The sequence below is a fragment of the Gossypium raimondii genome, chromosome 12 (assembly GCF_025698545.1).
Source record: "Gossypium raimondii isolate GPD5lz chromosome 12, ASM2569854v1, whole genome shotgun sequence".
Classification (NCBI taxonomy): domain Eukaryota; kingdom Viridiplantae; phylum Streptophyta; class Magnoliopsida; order Malvales; family Malvaceae; genus Gossypium; species Gossypium raimondii.
This window is the reverse complement of record NC_068576.1, coordinates 1,260,107-1,279,009: the sequence shown is the minus strand read 5'-3', so window position 1 is coordinate 1,279,009 and position 18,903 is coordinate 1,260,107. Positions and strand designations below refer to the sequence as shown.

The window sequence follows — 18,903 nt, the reverse complement described above, 5'->3', positions numbered from 1 at the left end:
TAATTATTGATAAGGTTTTTATTTTTATCATTCAATTATGAAAAGATACGAAATGATTATTCAAGATTTTAATTTTATCTTTTTGATCACCAATTGTCTGTAATAAAATAATGATGGGTCATTTTTAAAAATGGTATAAAAATAACAAACTTAACGGTAATGTTTACACATTATATCAATTTCATAATGATTTTAAAATTTTAACCCCACTATTTATATATCATGTCAATTTAATTATTGTTGAGAAAAATTCAAATTTTTAAAAAAAGGGTAAACTACACCAATTACCTCTAAACTTTGTTTAAAGTTATATTTCGATTACTCAACTTTTAAAAGTTACAAAATAGTCACTAATGTTATCGAATTGTTGCATTTTTCTTACTCGATTTTTAACTTTTGTTAAAAAGTTAACGTTGCACCTTAATTCAAAGGGTTAATAGCTAATTTGGTTCTTGAGCTATAATTAAAAATCATTGTGATATTTTTAAAATTTTCTTAACAATAATTGAAAAAATAATAAAAGGAGGGTTAAATTTATCATTTTACCAATTTAAAAAAGGACACATAACTTTTTGTTACTAACTTAACGGTTGCGTGACCAAAAAAGACAAAATTAAAAACGTGAGTGATCATTTTGTAATTTTTCATAATCGGGTGACTAAAAAGAAACTTATCAATAGTTAGCTGACTACTGAAGTAGTTTACTTTATAACTAATTAGTATTAAAATAGTTAAAAAAATGATAAATATCAAATTTATACATGAATTTTGGTCCAATGTATACATAAATTTTAATTTCGTGCAATTATACATATGAAACTTGAACCGAGGTTCATATGTGCACATGAAACTTTGATTTTGATTCAATTGCATGCATTTAAAAATTGAATACATGCATTTATTTTATATTGGATTAATATAATTGTTTATGTATATAATATACCAATGTAAAAGGGTGCTAATTAGATAATGTTGTTAATGATTTGAAAAAATTAATTAAATTGAAGTTTCAGATATAAAATTGCACAAAATCAACGTTTAAGTATAGTTTTAATTTTTATTCCTTAAAAGTTACTAAAAATAATTGAGGAAGTATTTGGTATACTTACACAGTGTAACTTTTTTATTCTATAAATAATCTTAAAAATTATCACGTGTCTCTTTTTTAAATATCTATTTTTAATATTTTACTATACCCTATAGCACACTTGTCAACTCCTAATTTCGCTTGTAAAGTTTAAAACTCTACTAACAATGTACGAAATATTTTCTCAAAATAATTTTAAAAAAATATTTTCTTCTTCTTTTATGAGACCTAAATGCCCATGCCAATTAAGTTGAGATTCAATTATGATTTTTATTAAATTATAATTATTTTTAAATAAAATTTAATAATATCATAAAAATAAAAAATACTTTTCAATTCAAACAAAATTTAAATTCGTATTTATATATAGAAACTATAAATAATTAATAAACATAATTAAAATATATCAATTATTGGATTCAAAGCATCTATACAGATTATAAAATTAATATATCAATTTTTAATTTGTTTTGAAAGATAAATGATTCTATTAAACAAAAGAGATAATACAAGTCAACCCAAATAAATGGGATACGCGAAAGATAAATCACAACACAGTAAAGAAGATGATTCTATCTTGCATACGTATCTCATATATATGCATCAATATATACATTTGCAGTCATATAATTATCATTATGCTTATCTCATATAAAATAAAAACAGCAACGGACTTTTGTTGCGGTTTCGGTTCACGTTTCTGTTGCCGCCTTCTTTTCGCCACCATTTTTGTGTCACCGATGCCATCGGCCACTGTCGGGCCGCCGTCAAGCTCCACTAGGTTGATTTTTTTGTCGTCTTTTTTTGGATTTTGCCGGGAAAGAATTAGGTTACAAAATTTCTATGTCCGTTTCTGGCTTACATATATTTTATTCTAAAATAATAAAATTAAAATCCTACGTGGAGATGATAGCCCACGGTCTAAAATATGCATGCCCGAAAAACAAATTAAATTACACATAAATTTCTAAGAATCACAATTTTGGTAAAATTACTTTATCATCCATAACAATAAAATAATTATAAACATTCATTCAAATACATTCCTCTAAACATGCGAATAATTACAAGAATGTCACATATTATCAAATATTAATCAAATAAGATGAAGAGAGAGATTCAATCTTGGTTTACACTATAAATGTAGCACAACCTAGAGTTCAGATACCAATTGTTTAAAAAATTTCAGTTTGAAAACAATTTTCTTGCAAAACGGAAAATTAAAATTTTGAAAACGACCTAGTTTGTGATATTTATAGCAATAAACCATAGATCAAAATTATATATGTGTTTTCAAATAAGTGAATCTTTGATGTTTTTCGGCTTTCAACCATACAATCTTCTCTGCTATTCACGTACCACAAATTGCTTCGAGTGTGGGCTCAAACTAATTGAATCAAAATACAAAACTAAAAAAAGTTTTCTTTCCTTTTTGGGGTGAAAACAAAAATTCTATCTTCTTTAATAGAAACCGACATAATTTTTATTTTGCAAAAATATATTTAATAGTTTAAAATAAATTCTCTATATTTTTCGGCAGAGTAACAAATATCTCTCAAAGTTTTGTGTATAGCTCTATCGGTGTCATCTATTTATAGGAGGAGAACGTAGAACCCTTGTTGAGTTATAATCGTTTATTTCAAATAGAAACATAACTTCCTACTTAGAGCGGAAGTATGGTGGATGACGTACCCTAATATTCCTACTAGGGTTGCGATCTGCCACAATTCGTGGCGGCAAATTATAGTCTTTTTGACACTTACCAGGCTTGTTTCCTAGCCTTTTATGTTTATTTATTGCATTTTTAGTTTTATTGGCTTAGATTTATTTTATTACAAAATAAGTATTTTTACGCATTTTTTGTTGTTTTAATGACTCATGAGGCAAACTTAGGCCTCGAGAATGACTAATAGGCTATTTGAGTGTGCAAAGTGTCATTTTAGGCCTAAAATCACAAAGGACGACAACCATGTCGCAACACAGGCATCCAGTGTCGCGACACCAAAGGTCGAAGCAAAAAAAAAATCCTAGAGCAAACCAGGCATTGATGTTGCAACACCAAAATTTGGTGTCGCGACACTGGCATGTTGCAACACCAAAACCCTGTGTTGCAATACAGCCTAGATGATATCATGATGTAGTGCTAACGTTAATAGCCATATTTTAGACAAATTTTCTTAGATTAATTTATTTCTTACTTACACTCAAAGTATCAAGGGTATTTTAGGCACCTAAAACCCTAATATTTTCCTATATAAACACCTTTATAACCTTATTAGAGGGGAGTCAACTTGGAGATACACTTTTTTCTTTAGTTTTTAGTTTTAATTTATTTTTATGTTCGCTTAGTCGAAACTTTTCCTCATTAAGAAAATGAGTTTGAAAGATAAACGTGTACTGGTCGATTAGTTTGGCAGTGGAGGCCGAAAGGTAATACTATCTAGTTAAGAGCAAATTCCTCATTAAAACCCGAGTTCTTATATTAATTACAACCATTGAAGCAAGTTAATCTTCTAGCCATCAATCGAACATAGGCTAAAGCTCACATCATTAACACTAGGAATAGGAAATTCCATTAGGTTATTTTCGGTTAACTAATTTAATTAGTTTAATTAATCTTTTAATTTGGATTCACACTACGAACTTGTAAATAGATTAGATTAGTACTTATTTTTTGTAATTAATTTAATAATAAATTTCTCCAATTTGCAATCCCTTGGATACGATCCTCAGAATACTTAATAGTGTTCCGTTATAACACTTCTATATTACAATTTGATATGTTCGCTTGCAAATACCACACTTAATTATATATATAATTTGCACGATTTTTACTTTAAACGTTCACACGTTTGGAGGCGGTCAGGTTGTTGTCCCCTTCATGTTACATGAGAGGATTTTGGGTTTCTCTCATATCGGGTCCAATTACGATTACTTCTTGGATTTTTTGACCAAATACTTTGTAATATGGTCCAACCCGATTCTGTTTTTCTATTTCCAAAAATAAAATTTAATATATTTATATTAAATCATTCTTAAGTAAAATTATGACGATTTTATCCCAGGTAAAAATTCAAAAAAATATGTTTAATATTTCACCACTCAACATGTTCACTATAACCGAATGATTATTTTTTTATTTTTGGGCTTTAAAACAGCTCAAAAACATAAACTCGTTCTTCCGATCATTTCTGAGTAATCCATGTACATTTGCAAATTAATCATTTCTGATTTCTCATTTTCATTTCCATTTCCAGTTTGAGAAAACCGCACATTCATTTTCAAATTATTACATTTCTCTATTTTAGAGAAAATCATAATCATTTCTGAATGTTTCCTATTTCTCTATTTCAATTTGTTTCATTCATTTCGATTCAAACACACAATTCATTTATGGTTTCAACAAGTTAGTGGAGGGAACGATTGAACATATATAATTAGGGCTCAAATGATTTATAATTAAGTTCCAGTTGTCGCCTATTAATTATAAATTTATTTAATCATGAAGTCATTCCACTATAGTATCATAATTAAGTTCTCCCTAATGACATACCATTATGAAAACAACTACTCAATGCTCATCCAATGACCTTGTCATAAGTATATTACCCTCATAGGATATTCTTGATCTCTTTGGGATGATATCCACTCTCCCAATTATATGATTCTATTTTATCTCATGGTAAACATTACATTTTTTTTCATGAAAAGTCAATTACTATTAAATAGTAATCTAGTCGTCCATCACAAAGACAAACAACTCGTGAACACATTTACTTTTCATCAACCATGTTTGAATTTCATTTTACTCATAATTTAATCTATTTTTCATTTTAATATTGCACATATTTTATGTGTTATACAATTTTTATAAATATAATATACACTAAACATGATTATCACATTAAAGTAACTTCATCGTCTATGAAAGATTGTTAGTGTTTGCGAAAATAATAATATATAAGATGGAATATTAGTTATAATTTAGCTAGTGAGCTAGTAGAATTGATCATAGCCAAGGTTAAATCTAGTTCTATAGTTGGTATTATGATATTTTTAGATGAATTTTACTTTCTTATACGATTCAAAATCAATCCTATACGTATTTGAGAGGAGCTTGGATTCCTTTTGAAAAGGTTCTCGAAATGTTATTTTCTCATAATTGATGGGCATTTTAATAGGTTAATATTGTCTTCTGATTGGGTTGATGTTTTGCTTTTTGATTCCATTGAGAGCTCGAGTCAAAGGTGAATTCACATAACGAGAATACCTCATTAGATAGGAACGTGCATGATGTACAAACCATCTACCAAGGGGATGCGTGTCGTGCTTTTGGCAAGGTTCATGCCCTCAGATGCAATGGTTTAAACTCTTACCAACAGCGTGATATGTACATTCCCTAATTAGAAGGTGGCTCGTGTGTCACATACGGTCCAATCCAACAAGGAGCTCTCGCTTTGTGAACTCCATCTCCAACTCGACCTCTTGAAAGGGTTAAGAGTCAAAACCTAATCCGACCCAATGATAATGGTGACTTGTTGAGGGAACCATCAAACTCTAGAAGAAATTTGATCTTCCCTTAACGATATTTTTTAAACTTAGTTTAAACAATTTTACCTTTTAAATAAGAAATAATATATTAATCAATTGCACATATGACAAATTGATTCGATTAAAAATATTAATAGATTAATTCTTTTTAATAACTTATAATATTGCATATTAATATCATAATTCTTGCTCAACCACCATAGGAGGAAGGCTTACAACATAATCCCAAAGCTGTGTTATTGAATATTGTTCGAAGTTCGAACTAGCATATATCTTTCTATCTAGTGCATGGTTTTTTTTATACCATGCATGGTCTTATTTCCAAACTCTAAGCTAGCTTTCATGGGATGTTGTTGTGATGGCTAATGCTCCAAAGCTCTTAGGATAGTCGTAAGGGAACAATTACTAGTCGATAAAGTGTCCCATTGGGACCACTTGGGAAAATTCCACCGGGCCTGGTGGCGTTGCCAGTTCCATGTAAGATCCTCAACGTCTCCCTCTCAGTACGTCGGGGTGATAGGGAATTGACATCACCCGGTATGACGTTGGTGGTAGTTCGGTTCTCGGCTCCGAGTGGTAGTGGCACAATCAAACCTTCGTTTTTCACACCGCACAATCCCAGTAGGTTAACTGCTGTTGCAGTAGTGTTGGTGAAACTAGCTACTGTTATCGTATAAGGTGGCACCGTTATATTGACTATGGCGTTGAGTCGTGTTCGGAAATACCCATGTTGTGCTGCGGCATTGAGTCCGATTCCAGTTACCAGCTAAATAAGAAAAATGAAGGCAGCGATATGTGATATTTGCGAAATTTTAATTAAACCTCCAAAATTTAATACCAAGATTCGTAGTTACCTGCTGTTGAGGAATGCCGGCAATCGAAGGGATAACTTGAGCCAAATAGTATTGTATAAGAGAAGAAGTAAGGGGTTCGGCGACCAGAAAAAATTGGGTTTGGCCTCCGTAAACATTGAATGGAGGAGTCAAAGCAGAGAGATTAAGAATATTGGCAAAAACTCCAGCGGTAAAATTCAACTGTGGCCTTGGGAGCGGAGCACGGAGCGATGTAACATTCACAATCGCCCTGCAAAAATAAAAAATAATTTAAAAGAAAATGTTTTTACAACATTGACTGCATTATGGAAAAATATGAAAGTATCGAACCTGAGATTCCCGACCAGAGCTAAGCCAAATTGCCGAACAGCGGCACGGGTAGCGTTATCGAGAGTGGCAAGGGTGGCTCCGATGGGAACGGGACCTTGAACCAGACCTGGTGCTATATCCTCGATTCCAGTACCATTCGAAGAACGCAGAAAAAATTCTGCTACTCCTATGACAAGGTTAGCAAGGAATTCAATCCGTGCTAAGGTGCCAGCCGGTACGGGTCGGCACTGAGGTGGAACAACAGGAACAGTAGCCTTAATCACGGTGGATTGAAATGCTAGAAGTAGAAGAACAACATACAAACATGATCGGCTAGCCATTTTTGTTTGAATTATACTTAATCCAACTTGGTTATACTTGTGATGATTATGAGCGGCATTGTTGGTCACCTTTTATAGAGGGGAAAATCTGGTATATCCCTTGATGCATGCGACGTAGAATAGATCACAAGTTGCGCTAATATTAATTGCTTAACAAATGCCATGTACGACGATTCCGAGATCCCTAATCTAATTGTTCAATTATTATTATTACCACTAAAAAGGGAATCCATTTTTATACACAAATATTTTTCCAAAATGATTTGTTGCATAAAATTTAGCTCTTATTATTGAATTAGCTACTTCAACTATTTTACTTATTATTGTTACTATTACCAAAAAAGGAATCAATTTCAGTCTCTTGCATTTCTCCTTTTCCTTCTAATGTATAATCTTATATAAAATTTTAATTAATATGAAAATAATGATTAAATTATTTTAAATTTATATAGATACTCATTAATCGAAAGGAATAAATCAATATTTAATATTTCTAAACTTAATTAGTCTTTCAAATTTTTTGTTCATATTAATTTTCGAATTTGGTTCTATGAAATAGTTTGGTCTTTCTTTTTGTTAGTGTTATATCGTTCATTGGCTTGGTTTTTTTTTTTTTGGGTTAAGGGTACTGTAAAAGTTTAATTGCCCTTTTTTCAAAAAATATTTAAAAATAAAATATATAAACAGTAAAATTATACAAATTATAGGAAATCTATAAAATAGATAAATTTTCAAATATATAAGAATTTATAAAAATTATACAATTTAATAAAATATAGAAAATAAATAAAAGCTATTAAAATATAACAAACTATAGGAATTTAATAAATTTTATTAAAATTTGTAAAGAAATTTTAAAATTTATAAAAATCAAAACAAAATTATAAAAAATGAGTTTCTTTAAGTTTTTAAACTAGGAAAAGCCTAAAAGATGCTTTATTGTCCAAAATTACGTCCAAATTGAGCTATGAGAAATGAATGTCCAAATTCAGAATAACCTGAATGTTTTATTGTCCAGATTCATTTTAGATTTACGTTTTAATTTCTTTTATATAATTCTTTAAAACCAGATAATAATATGGCATTGTGTTTTAAAAAGAGATTAACAGGTTTAATGGAATTTAAATTCAAGAATTGATGTGAAAAAAATCGAAACTAAATTAAGTTGATAAATTTAAAATATTTTGAAAAATGCAGAAAAGCATTTTGTTAATGAATTATAAGAGGAGGATAAAATTGTAATAATAATGTGATTGGTGTGACTCAAATCTAGACCACGCCCGAAACTATGAATACCTTAATTATTAAATTAACAAATAAAATTTTGATTTTGGGAAGAAAAACAAATCTTAAATATTACTTTTATGTCTAATCGAAACTTTTGAAAGGAGAAATGGTTGACTTCACCACTTGCACACTCAATTAATTATAAGTAAACGAGTATTTAAAAGCATTGAAAATCATTCCTAATATGACTGCCCGGTGGCGGAGAGGCCAAATTAGCCAAAATGCTTGTTAAGGTTAATCTAGTTACTAATTTTATGGATAAATTCCATGAATACTCACGTAACTGTTTGTGTATTTTTGTTTGGTCATCTAATTTCATATATATTTTTTGATTTAGTCATTAGCATTATCGATATATGATATTTGGTGACTTTTTCGTTAAATTACTAACAAAATGTTGATGTGACTTTTTAGACATAGTAATAAATTTGGTCCTTTGATATTTACAAATTTTATCAAAATGTTGTTTCGGCAGTTCTTATGGGCAGTTTTGAGGATATACTTCTATCAAATCAAGACTAAATTGACAGAATATGTAAAGTTAAAAAAGTTAAATTTTTGAATTCTTAGAATTATGACTAAATTTATAAAATTTAAAAATATTAGGGCTAAATTTATTATTATGCCAATATAGAATGATGGCATCAGTATTATTTAACAATAAGTAACTAAGCTATTAAATGTTGATGATATTAGTGACTAAATAAAAAATTAGAGTTGTGTAATCAAAATAGAAACATGCTAATAGTTTGGTGACTACGGTATAGTTTATCTAGTTTTTATAAGATAAAACTGTATAAATAATCACCCAACTATAAAAAAAAAATTCCATTTTAAGCATTCAAGAATAATAAACTGTTTCGACACTTACATTACAATTTTTATTTTCCATGTTATTAAGTAAAATCCATGTATTTATTATTCATAAAAAATTATCATTTGGTGCCCAAACTTTTAATTTAATTTAAATGAGGTAAAACCTTAAAAAAATTTGGGACATTTGCGCCTCTCGCAGGGGGTGGAAATGGCCACCATCGCCTCAGTCAACCACCAGGCCACCACCTCAAAGAACCCACAAAGGAAATGCAGATAAAAGAAGAGTTGGAAGAACTCTAGTTCCACTTCTAGTGTCTGCAGGAGCTGCGGGGTTATGCTGTTCTTGTATGTACACAATTGTTCATTGAAATATCCAGATGTAGATGATGGTTGTTTGAGCCAGGTGGGTAGAAAAACTTGCAATATGTTGATGTCATTCTTATGGCAATCGAGTGGTTCTAATGATGCCTTGGTCTTTTTTTTCTTTCCATTTTCGTGGAAGCACCGCCAATGGGGAGAGACCTCAAGTCTATGGTGGTTCTGTTGGGGTTAAGTTGGTAGAGTTGTAGATATTGTGGAAGAGATAAGGAACAGCTTATAATGCTCAGAAACGATATTAACTTGATAACTCGTATAATAGTATACATCTATCTCATAAAAATTCAAAAAATATATAAAAAAATAATTAAAATTTACATAAAAAATTAACATTTTAATCAGTTTCATCAAAAAACAATAATTTATGTTTATAGGCATTTTATGATATAAGATGACAGTAGTTTTATTTAAAATAGTAAATAGTTAATCATTAAACAAAAATATTCACGACTTTTATGAAGCCGTAGGATACTAGATTGTAATTAATTGACATTTATGGCAATCGAGTGGTCCTTTTTTTCTTTCCATTATCGTGGAAGCACCACCAATGGGGAGAGACCTCCAGTCTATGGTAATTGGCCAGCGGTTTGTAAAGATGAAGCTAATTTTATTTGATCAAAGCAAAGGTTTTGGTTCTGTTGGGGTTAAGTTGGTAGAGTTGTAGCCTTTGTGGAAGAGAAGGAAAAGAAGAAGAAGAAGAGGCCAATCTTTGTCAAAACGAGTGGCAAAATTTTCTAAACAAAAATCTTCACTTCTATGAAGCCGTAGGATACTAGATAGTAATTAATTGACTTTAGATGCTTCTACTTTTTGATATAGAAAAGTCATTAATGTCGAAAGCTTAATATTGAGACAAAAAGGCATAATTTTAAACCATATATATATATATAAAGGACAATCTGTGGTACGTGGATTCTTCGGTTTGCAACATCAATTAAATAAGAATTTTAATATTAGCACAAACTAATTATTTAAACTAATTTTGATTAAGAATTGCTTTGTAACAATGTTGACCATTAAACATGGAAGAGAATTAGGTATATGACCAAACCATAAAGTTAAATACCACTCAAACCTATTACTGCATCTTTAATTAATTTGGAGTCACGAGTTAAAATTAAGAATAGATTTATAAATTATTTTAAAAAATAATAAATATTAGAGAAAAATTATTAAATTGGTCTTTTCTACCACATCAGTCATGATCCCGATAATTTAATGTCACATAAAATTATTTTTCCATATCATTGTCGACTAATTTTTTTTATTAAAAAAAATCTTTCCAAAAGTTTTGCAGCATTCTTGTGGAGAAAAGCAGAATATATGAAATCACAATGTCCAGTACCTATTATTCGATTCAATTCTGAATAATCGTAAATCTTATCTTCTTTTTTATCCGAAAAATCCGAGTCATTATTCACTAAGAATCTAGAAATAGATCTTCGTTCGTTCGGCAGAAAGATAATGAATTCTAACCTTTCTTCATTGTTTCCAGTCATAAAATTTGTGTCTTCATGATTAAAAACTCAATTTTTACTTTGCAATTTTTTTAAACACCATTGTATTACAAAACACCCATCAATACTAAATTGGTAACGATTCATCTTTGATACAAGTATTATATCCATTATCCATCTTATAAAAACAAATAAAAAGCATGTAACCATCACATCGATTTTGGATTTAAGTTCACCGAGCCATGATATGGTGTTTTCTGTCTGGTTTCGAAAACTGGAAAAAATAAAAATTACAGATAGTTAAGAAGCAAGGCAGTGAAGGTTGCAATGGCCATGGATGGTGATTCATGAAGGAAACAAATTGGGTATGTATGTATCTGTCTTCCATAGCCAATTATTACCCTCTGTTAGAGTTGTGTGACCCAAATTCTAAGAGATTACTTGCAAGTCAAGTTAAACAAAATATATCTTCTTTCTAGAAGATTTAGTATTTATGAGTATAATATATTTAGCTTTTATTAGCTTAATATATTTGACTTTGATTAGAATTAGGTTTTTTCAACCTATAAATAGATGTAATCGAAACTCCTCTTCAAATTATTCAAATTCGACATAATAAATTTTCTTCTCCTCTGCCTGTGGTTTTTCTCGAAAGGGTTTCCACGTAAAAATCTGTGTGTTCTTTATTTTTATTTCTCTTTTCTTTGCGATATATTGTCATCTCTAAACTTAATATCCACAAAACCAATTAAAAATAAAACAAAGACAAGTGCACCTATTGATAAATAATATAGCTATGGTGAGCAAAGATATCGTTCCCACGAGGACTAAAAGTACTAGTAATTACCGTCTTTCTATTATTTAACTGACAAGTTAAAGTGATTGAATTAAACTAAAATTAACTAAATTAATTAACTAAGAACTCGACAAAGAACAAATCAAGAAAATAATCAAATAATAACCAAGAAGTGAAACAATACCCAAGAAAGAATCTATCTAGACTTCATCCGTAATTATCAATATGAATTAAACAATTTATTCACTTAATATCTTGATCCGTAGAAATTCCTAAATTATGCTAATATCTCTCTTCAAGACTAAAAACAACTGACTCTAGGTTGATTAATTAAAAAAATTTCTAATTAAAACCTCTATTAACTAAAAAAAAGTTATAATTAAGTCACTGAACTATTCAAAAGTTTTTATTTAAGTCATTGGGCTGTAAATATCTATGCTAATGGCTTTCTCTATTCGCATTGCCTGCACCATCGAAAGCTCTCTTTCCCCTTCTCTTCTACAATTCAATTTTTTTTTCATGAATTAGGTTTGGATGCCATGAATCTGCAAACCAAAATTCAAACATTTTTTTCTCCGATCTTTGACACTAACCGTCAGATTGATTTGAATCTAAGTCATGTTATCTTACTTGTTGATGGGTACTGATCCACCATAACGATCATCAAATCGTTGCTTGGAACTCACTTGTGGAACTTTTATTTTTCTTAAGAAAAAATTAACAGTCTAGTAACTTAATTTTTTTTGAATAGTTCAGTGATTTAAATTAAAACTTACCCATGGTTTAGTGACTAATGGTATAGTTTACCAAACATTTATTCCATTTCTTAAAGTTTAATAAAAAGCATCACGTTAAAATATACTCCAAGTCCATGTGATCTTCGTGCATTTAGAATTTAGTCTCTTTACTTTTTAGATTTAAAACTCAGATCTATTTGTTAGCATCGTTAAAATTCTTTCATTAAATTTGATGGTGTGATATTTTGAAATAAGAAAATACTCACTTAATAACAAAGACAAATCTAGAATTTTTTAGGGGCAGAATTGAATAATAAATTTTGAGTGATCAAAATATAATTTTATCATGTATTAATTTATGATTTCATCTTTTTAAAAAGGACTAAATAGATTTTTTTTTCATTTTTTGAGGGCCAAAGTGTAATTTTACTATAAATTAATTTTTAATTTAATCATTCATGAGGGGACTTAAAAAGCAATTTTTTTCCTTTTTTTAGGAGGTCATGGCGTTGCCTACCCGTACTTGATGCCATGTAACAAATAGAAAACATTGTAATGAACTTGGAAAGATAAGTAAAGCGATTATATTTCAAATGAATGAAGAGTATAGGGACTTGGAGCAAATATTAACCAAAGATTATGGAAAGTATGAAAGGGTCGGAACCTGAGATGGCCAACAGTAGCTAAACCAAGTTCCTCAATAACCCTACGGGCGGAGTTAGTGATATTGGCAAGGGTGGCTCCAATGGGGACAGGACCTTGGACCAGACCTGGTGATATACCATTGATTCCAACACCAACTGAAGCACGAAGAAAAAATTCTGCTTTATATATGAGCAAGTTCATAGAGAATAAGATCTTATCCTTGGAGGAAGCTGCTACTGGTCTGCATTGAGGTGTATGAATAACAGTATTGGCCATAATCATAGAGGATTGAAATGCAACAAGTAAAAGAAACGCATACAATAAGCACGATCGATTAGCCATTTTGTTTGAATTGCTTAACCAGACCTGCTTATACGAATTTCAGACTGGGGTTGATGTTCATCAGCGGCTGTGTTAGTCTACTTTTAGAGAGAGGAAGATGAGAGAAAATTCGATATCAAAGCAAGCAATATAGCTAGGTTGCATGTACGTTGGGGCTAACATTAATTGCTTAATTAATTCTATACGAGTGGCATGTGCGTCATTAAATTATTTATCCTTAAATTCTTATTTAATTATTGATTTAAGGTAAAATTTATACTTAAATTTTAATTTAGTTTTTATTTTTTTATTTATTAAAATTTGCCATCAATCTTTTAAAAAAGAGTCAAATTTGACCATTAACCTTTTAAATCCTTTCAAGAAGAGTTGAATTATTTTTTTACCGAAAATACTAACTAAAATGTTAAGATTTTAAACATAGCAGCTCGCATGGCAATCCATGTGTACTTCATGTTTTTTTTAAATTATGAATTTTTATATATCCTTTTCTTTTTAAAATCAAGCATTAGCTATTTCTGAGTATTTACAGACTAACAATCACAATTTATCTAAAGTTTCCCAAAAGTATCAATAATTAAAGTAGGACCGACATCGAGTCTCGGATTTAATTTTCATACAAGTCACTTTGTTATATTTTATATATTTTAATTTTCATACAAGTCACTTTTCTTTTGTGTGTTTATACCCTTCTTTGGTTTTTCTTGGATGAATATTTTCATTTCTAAGTATAATTTGCTTTACTCATTTTGTAATTTTTTTGGTAATATTTTTATACTGAATTTTTGAACTTTGTTATAAGTATGATGAAATGAAATAGGATCCAAGCTTCATTTATTTATTTAACTTTTGTATGTATTTAGTAATATTTTACATTATTCAGCATAAAATTATCATTTTATGCTTTTTCCCCTTCTAAATGTCCTTATAAATGGGGTGTGTCCATAGGTGAATCTAGGCTATCTAATTTTTAAAAAATTTTAAATTAGTAAAGGTAAAATTACACTTTAACCCTCAAATTATAAAAATTGATTTAATCCTTTAAAAACTATAAATATATAGACTATAAAAATTAAAATTTCATTCGGTTCTCTTAAAAGATTGTTCGACTTACCAGAATCGTATGTATGTTAAAGGAAAGAAACCTTACAACACGATAAATTGAACTTTTTAAAGTTAGAAATGTGAATAGTTTTACAAGTATATTATTACACTATAATTTATTTAATTCAACTTTAAAATGCTTTCCTTTACCCATGTATCAATAATATTTTTAATTTATTTAATAGCTAATTAAATTTCTTTTTCTATATATTATATTACAAGGTTTAAGATCTAAAGTTGATGCGAAAAACTTAACTACAAACTCAAAATTGTGGCCTATTAGTCGGATGTTCACTTTCTCAAGTAAAATTTGAAGCAGTTAGATAAATTTTGAATATTTTACATAATTTTTATGGAAATATATATATAAAATCATCATAAAGATAAATATTATTTCTATTAATATTTAAATTTGTTATCATTATACTTTTAAATTTAAATTTTAAGATTTTTTTCTATTTTTCATTACATTTAAAATGATCATAAAATATGTATTATTTAATTTGAATTTACATTTAAGATTAATAGATATATAAATTTTTAATTCTTAAAAATTCTATATAAATGTCCACAACTATTGTTAAAAATTATTTTAAAGAATATTATTTTTAATTTCTTGATTTTCAACATTTTTTTTTGGAGATCGACCCGATTAAGCAGCGAACAAGTAAAAAATAGAGGAAGAAATTGAGAAATTGAACACATACATTTAACGTGGAAAAACCCCTCCAAAGAGAATAAAAAACCACAGGCAAAGATAAATTTACTATAATGACAAAAGAACGAAAAGTAAAAAAGATGGAGATAAAAAAACTAAACCCCGAAACCCGAAAACAAAGAACCTTCAAAACGTAAACACAAAATTCTTCAAAAATGTTATGAGTTCAAATCTTTTAATGGATGTATTTTCTAATATTATAAAAGAGTCTATTTATAAGCTAAATTTATAGATCAAATAATAATAAAATAATCTAGAGTAATCAAAATTCGACTGAAACAAATAAACAGAGTTTAACTAAGTGATTATCTTTCAAATTTGACTGAAATACGTGTCCTACTCAACACTTTTTCCATGTTGTTAATTTCATCTTTTATGTGTCATCAATTCTTTAAATTTATTAATATTAAATTAAAAATAAATTGTACAAGCAACCCCTAATGGGTGTCTATATATTATATTTAGGTATAAATGTGCATTTAATATTTTTGTAACTAGATGATTTAAATTATAGGGGCAAATAACTAATAAAAGGCCCTTTATTTTTAAAATTACCGAAATGAACTAGGTTCTGAATTAATTACCGAAATGGACCATTACTCCCAAAAACGCGTCCACGTCAAAGCGTTGTCAGGGGATAAAGCAGGAAAACACTTTCTTAAGGAAGCGCTTTGTCCACGTGGACAAAAAACGCTTCCTCAAGGAAGCACTTTGTCCACATGGACAGAAAACGTTTCCTTGAGGGAGCGCTTTGTGTCTACGTTGACAAAGTGCTTCCTCAAGGAAGCACTTTCTCCGTTTTTTAGGATTTAGGATTTTTTGCAATTAGAGTTAGAGTTTTGGGGTTTTTGAGTTTTTAGATTTTAGGGTTTTAAGGAAAAATTAAATAAATAAGGGTTTAAGGTTTCTTAATTAAATTAATTATAAATTTTAAAAAATTAGATTAGGGTTTAGTGTTTATGGTTTTAAGAAAAAATTAAATAAATTAGGGTTTAGGGTTACTTGAGTAAATTAATTATAAATTTTAAAAAATTAGATTAGGGTTAGGGTTTAGGGTTTTAAGGAAGAAATCAAATAAATTAGGGTTTAGGGTTACTTGAGTATTTAGGGTTTTAAAGGAAAAATCAAATAAAACGAGTTGTTATTCGTTATATATTTTAAACTCTTCTAAAAAATAAACTAATAAAATTAAATATTTTAGTAAAAATTAAATTTATTAAAATAATTTTTAATAATAAATTAAAAATAATATATATAATAAATTTTTTATTTTCAAATTTTAAAATAGAAAAGAGTTTTTTATGAAAACAGAAAAACAGTTAAAAGTTTATATATATATATTAAATTTATCTTTTGCTGTAATTTTAAATTTATAATAAATTAAAATATTAATATAATATGTAAAAATACATGAAATTTAATATAATACAATCATATTAATAATAGAATATTTTAGGGATAATAATTCCTTAATTAAGGTCTTAAGATAATGGGTAAATATTTTATTGATTGTTAGTGAATGATTTATAAATAAGTATTAATAACTTTTGTCGAAACCATTTTTTGATAAAACAAAAAATTTAGTTGTCGACGTAAAAACGAAAATTGGAGTCGTCTTTAATATTTTATCGAGGTGTGATCGGTTCACCTTGAAAATGATTTTAGGTCTACAAATTTTGAGAAAATAGGTTCGGGAGTCGGTTACGCACGAGGAAGAGTTAGCACCCTCGTAACGCCCAAAATTAGTACCGAATTGATTGTTTAATGTCTTAGTGTCAAAAGTTTGAAAAAATTTTAAAATACGATCCTTGTATTTAAAAACTTGTATAAATCAAATTACATGTTAAAACTCTCTCATTTAGGGAAAAGAAAATGTCACACCCAATGCGTTAAGGCATGATATTTTATATCCTCAAGAATGAGCTTGTCCAAAAAGAATTCAAGCGAAAAAAGGATATTCAATTGTTTAAGTCAGAAGAAGAAATCGAGATCCAATATGTTAGGGTACAATTTCTCAGAATCCCAAACATTGAATATTGTCTTCATTTTTTAGGAAAATCTTCATCTCGAGAAAACAGTATGTCATACCCAATGCGTTAGGACACAACATGTTGAATTCCCGAAAATGATTTTTTATTTATGTGTTTTAAATAAAGAATATTCTCGATTATTTAGGTTCAACGAGAAAAATTGGAACCCAATACGTTAGGGTTCAATCCTCTCGAAGATCCCAAATACCGAATATTTTGAAAATTTATAAATAAAACAATTTCAACTTAATAAAATGTAATCTTTTACACAATGTATTGCGGTTGAATATTTATGAATCGAAATATGCATTTATATATATACACATATGTATAAAAAAAAATATTTTGTTAGCAGACTCGCAAGCCAAGGCAGGTGCACATAGAAAACATATATATTTGCTTGGTATTAACTGTTGTTTTTTATTTGCGTATGTTCTTGGCTTTGGTGTCGTTCCCTGTATGCTTTGTGGATTTGACGTTGAACTCTGACTTTTCTGTAATTTGTTTTCATCCAATAAAATTGCCTTAGCAAAATTGGACCCTCTTTTGTTGGATTTTATATCTGTATGTACAAGGATTTTGCTTGCAGCAATCTAGGTTTTCAAACAATGTATGATTCCATCATCACCGAGAATATCCTTTCACATATTCTTTCATAAGATAACAACTTGGTCAAATAATGAAATGTGGCTAGCTTGCTTGCTTTGTTGGGGGGTCACTAAAAAGTTAATTGTACTAGTCATCCCTAAATTATGACCCTCATTCTAAATTGATACTTAAACTTCAGATCGTTCTAATTACATCCTTAAACTACCAATGTTAAATCAGTCAATCCCATCCATTATTGAAACCCTTAATTTAACCATCAAATGACATGTAAAATCTTATTTGAGATAATTTAAAATAAAAATTTTAAAGAAAAGTAAAATATTGTTGTATTATTTTTAAAATTAAAAACTAAAAAAAGTAAAATTGAAAAATGAGAGAGTGAATGATAGTTTCTATAAAAGCTTCAAAAACTGCAACCAAGATTTTTACAAGATTCATTTTTCTTTCAGTTTTTTATTTTAAATTATGTCACGTAAGATTCGGGTCTTATTTATATAAAATCGATAGTTTGAAGATGTATTTAGAATATTTTAAAATTTGAGGACCAATTTAAAATGAGGGTCATAGTTGGGGATGTTTGATGCAATTTACTCCTAAAAAACATCTATTATTCTTGGGATTTTATTTTTATTTTTACATACTCAGGTTGAATTGTTTAAAGCAATCGATATTACAATTGCCAACATTCCGTATTTCAATGCCCAAAAATCAGTATATGTCGAATTTTTTGGTTGGCTCTGTTCTCAAATTTCTTTTCCTTTTATGTACTGTAATTTTTGTTTTTACTTGGAAAGTTGGAGACCTACAAGGCATGCAATTTTGTTATAATGTGCAAAAAGATGAGACGAAATATGGGTGAATCACAT

General features: G+C 28.8%; 1 protein-coding gene across 1 annotated transcript; it reads right to left on the bottom strand.

Moving 5' to 3' along the window:
* Window positions 1-5,754: 5,754 nt before the first annotated feature.
* Window positions 5,755-7,171, bottom strand: LOC105762672 (ferritin-like catalase Nec2). Its single transcript, XM_012580486.2, has 3 exons — window positions 6,802-7,171; window positions 6,493-6,721; window positions 5,755-6,404 (listed from the first exon to the last, which is right to left on the bottom strand). The coding sequence occupies exons 1-3, from the start codon at window positions 7,119-7,121 to the stop codon at window positions 6,018-6,020; spliced, it is 936 nt and encodes a 311-aa protein (XP_012435940.1). The 5' UTR covers window positions 7,122-7,171; the 3' UTR covers window positions 5,755-6,017.
* Between the last annotated feature and the right edge of the window lie 11,732 nt (window positions 7,172-18,903).

Coding starts and splice junctions, on each gene's coding strand:
- LOC105762672 (XM_012580486.2), bottom strand. CDS start 7,121: ATGGCTAGCCGATCATGTTTGTATGTTGTTCTTCTACTTCTAGCATTT. Junction 6,722..6,801: donor GCTCTGGTCGGGAATCTCAG/GTTCGATACTTT, acceptor TTATTTTTGCAG/GGCGATTGTGAATGTTACAT. Junction 6,405..6,492: donor CCGGCATTCCTCAACAGCAG/GTAACTACGAAT, acceptor TTTCTTATTTAG/CTGGTAACTGGAATCGGACT.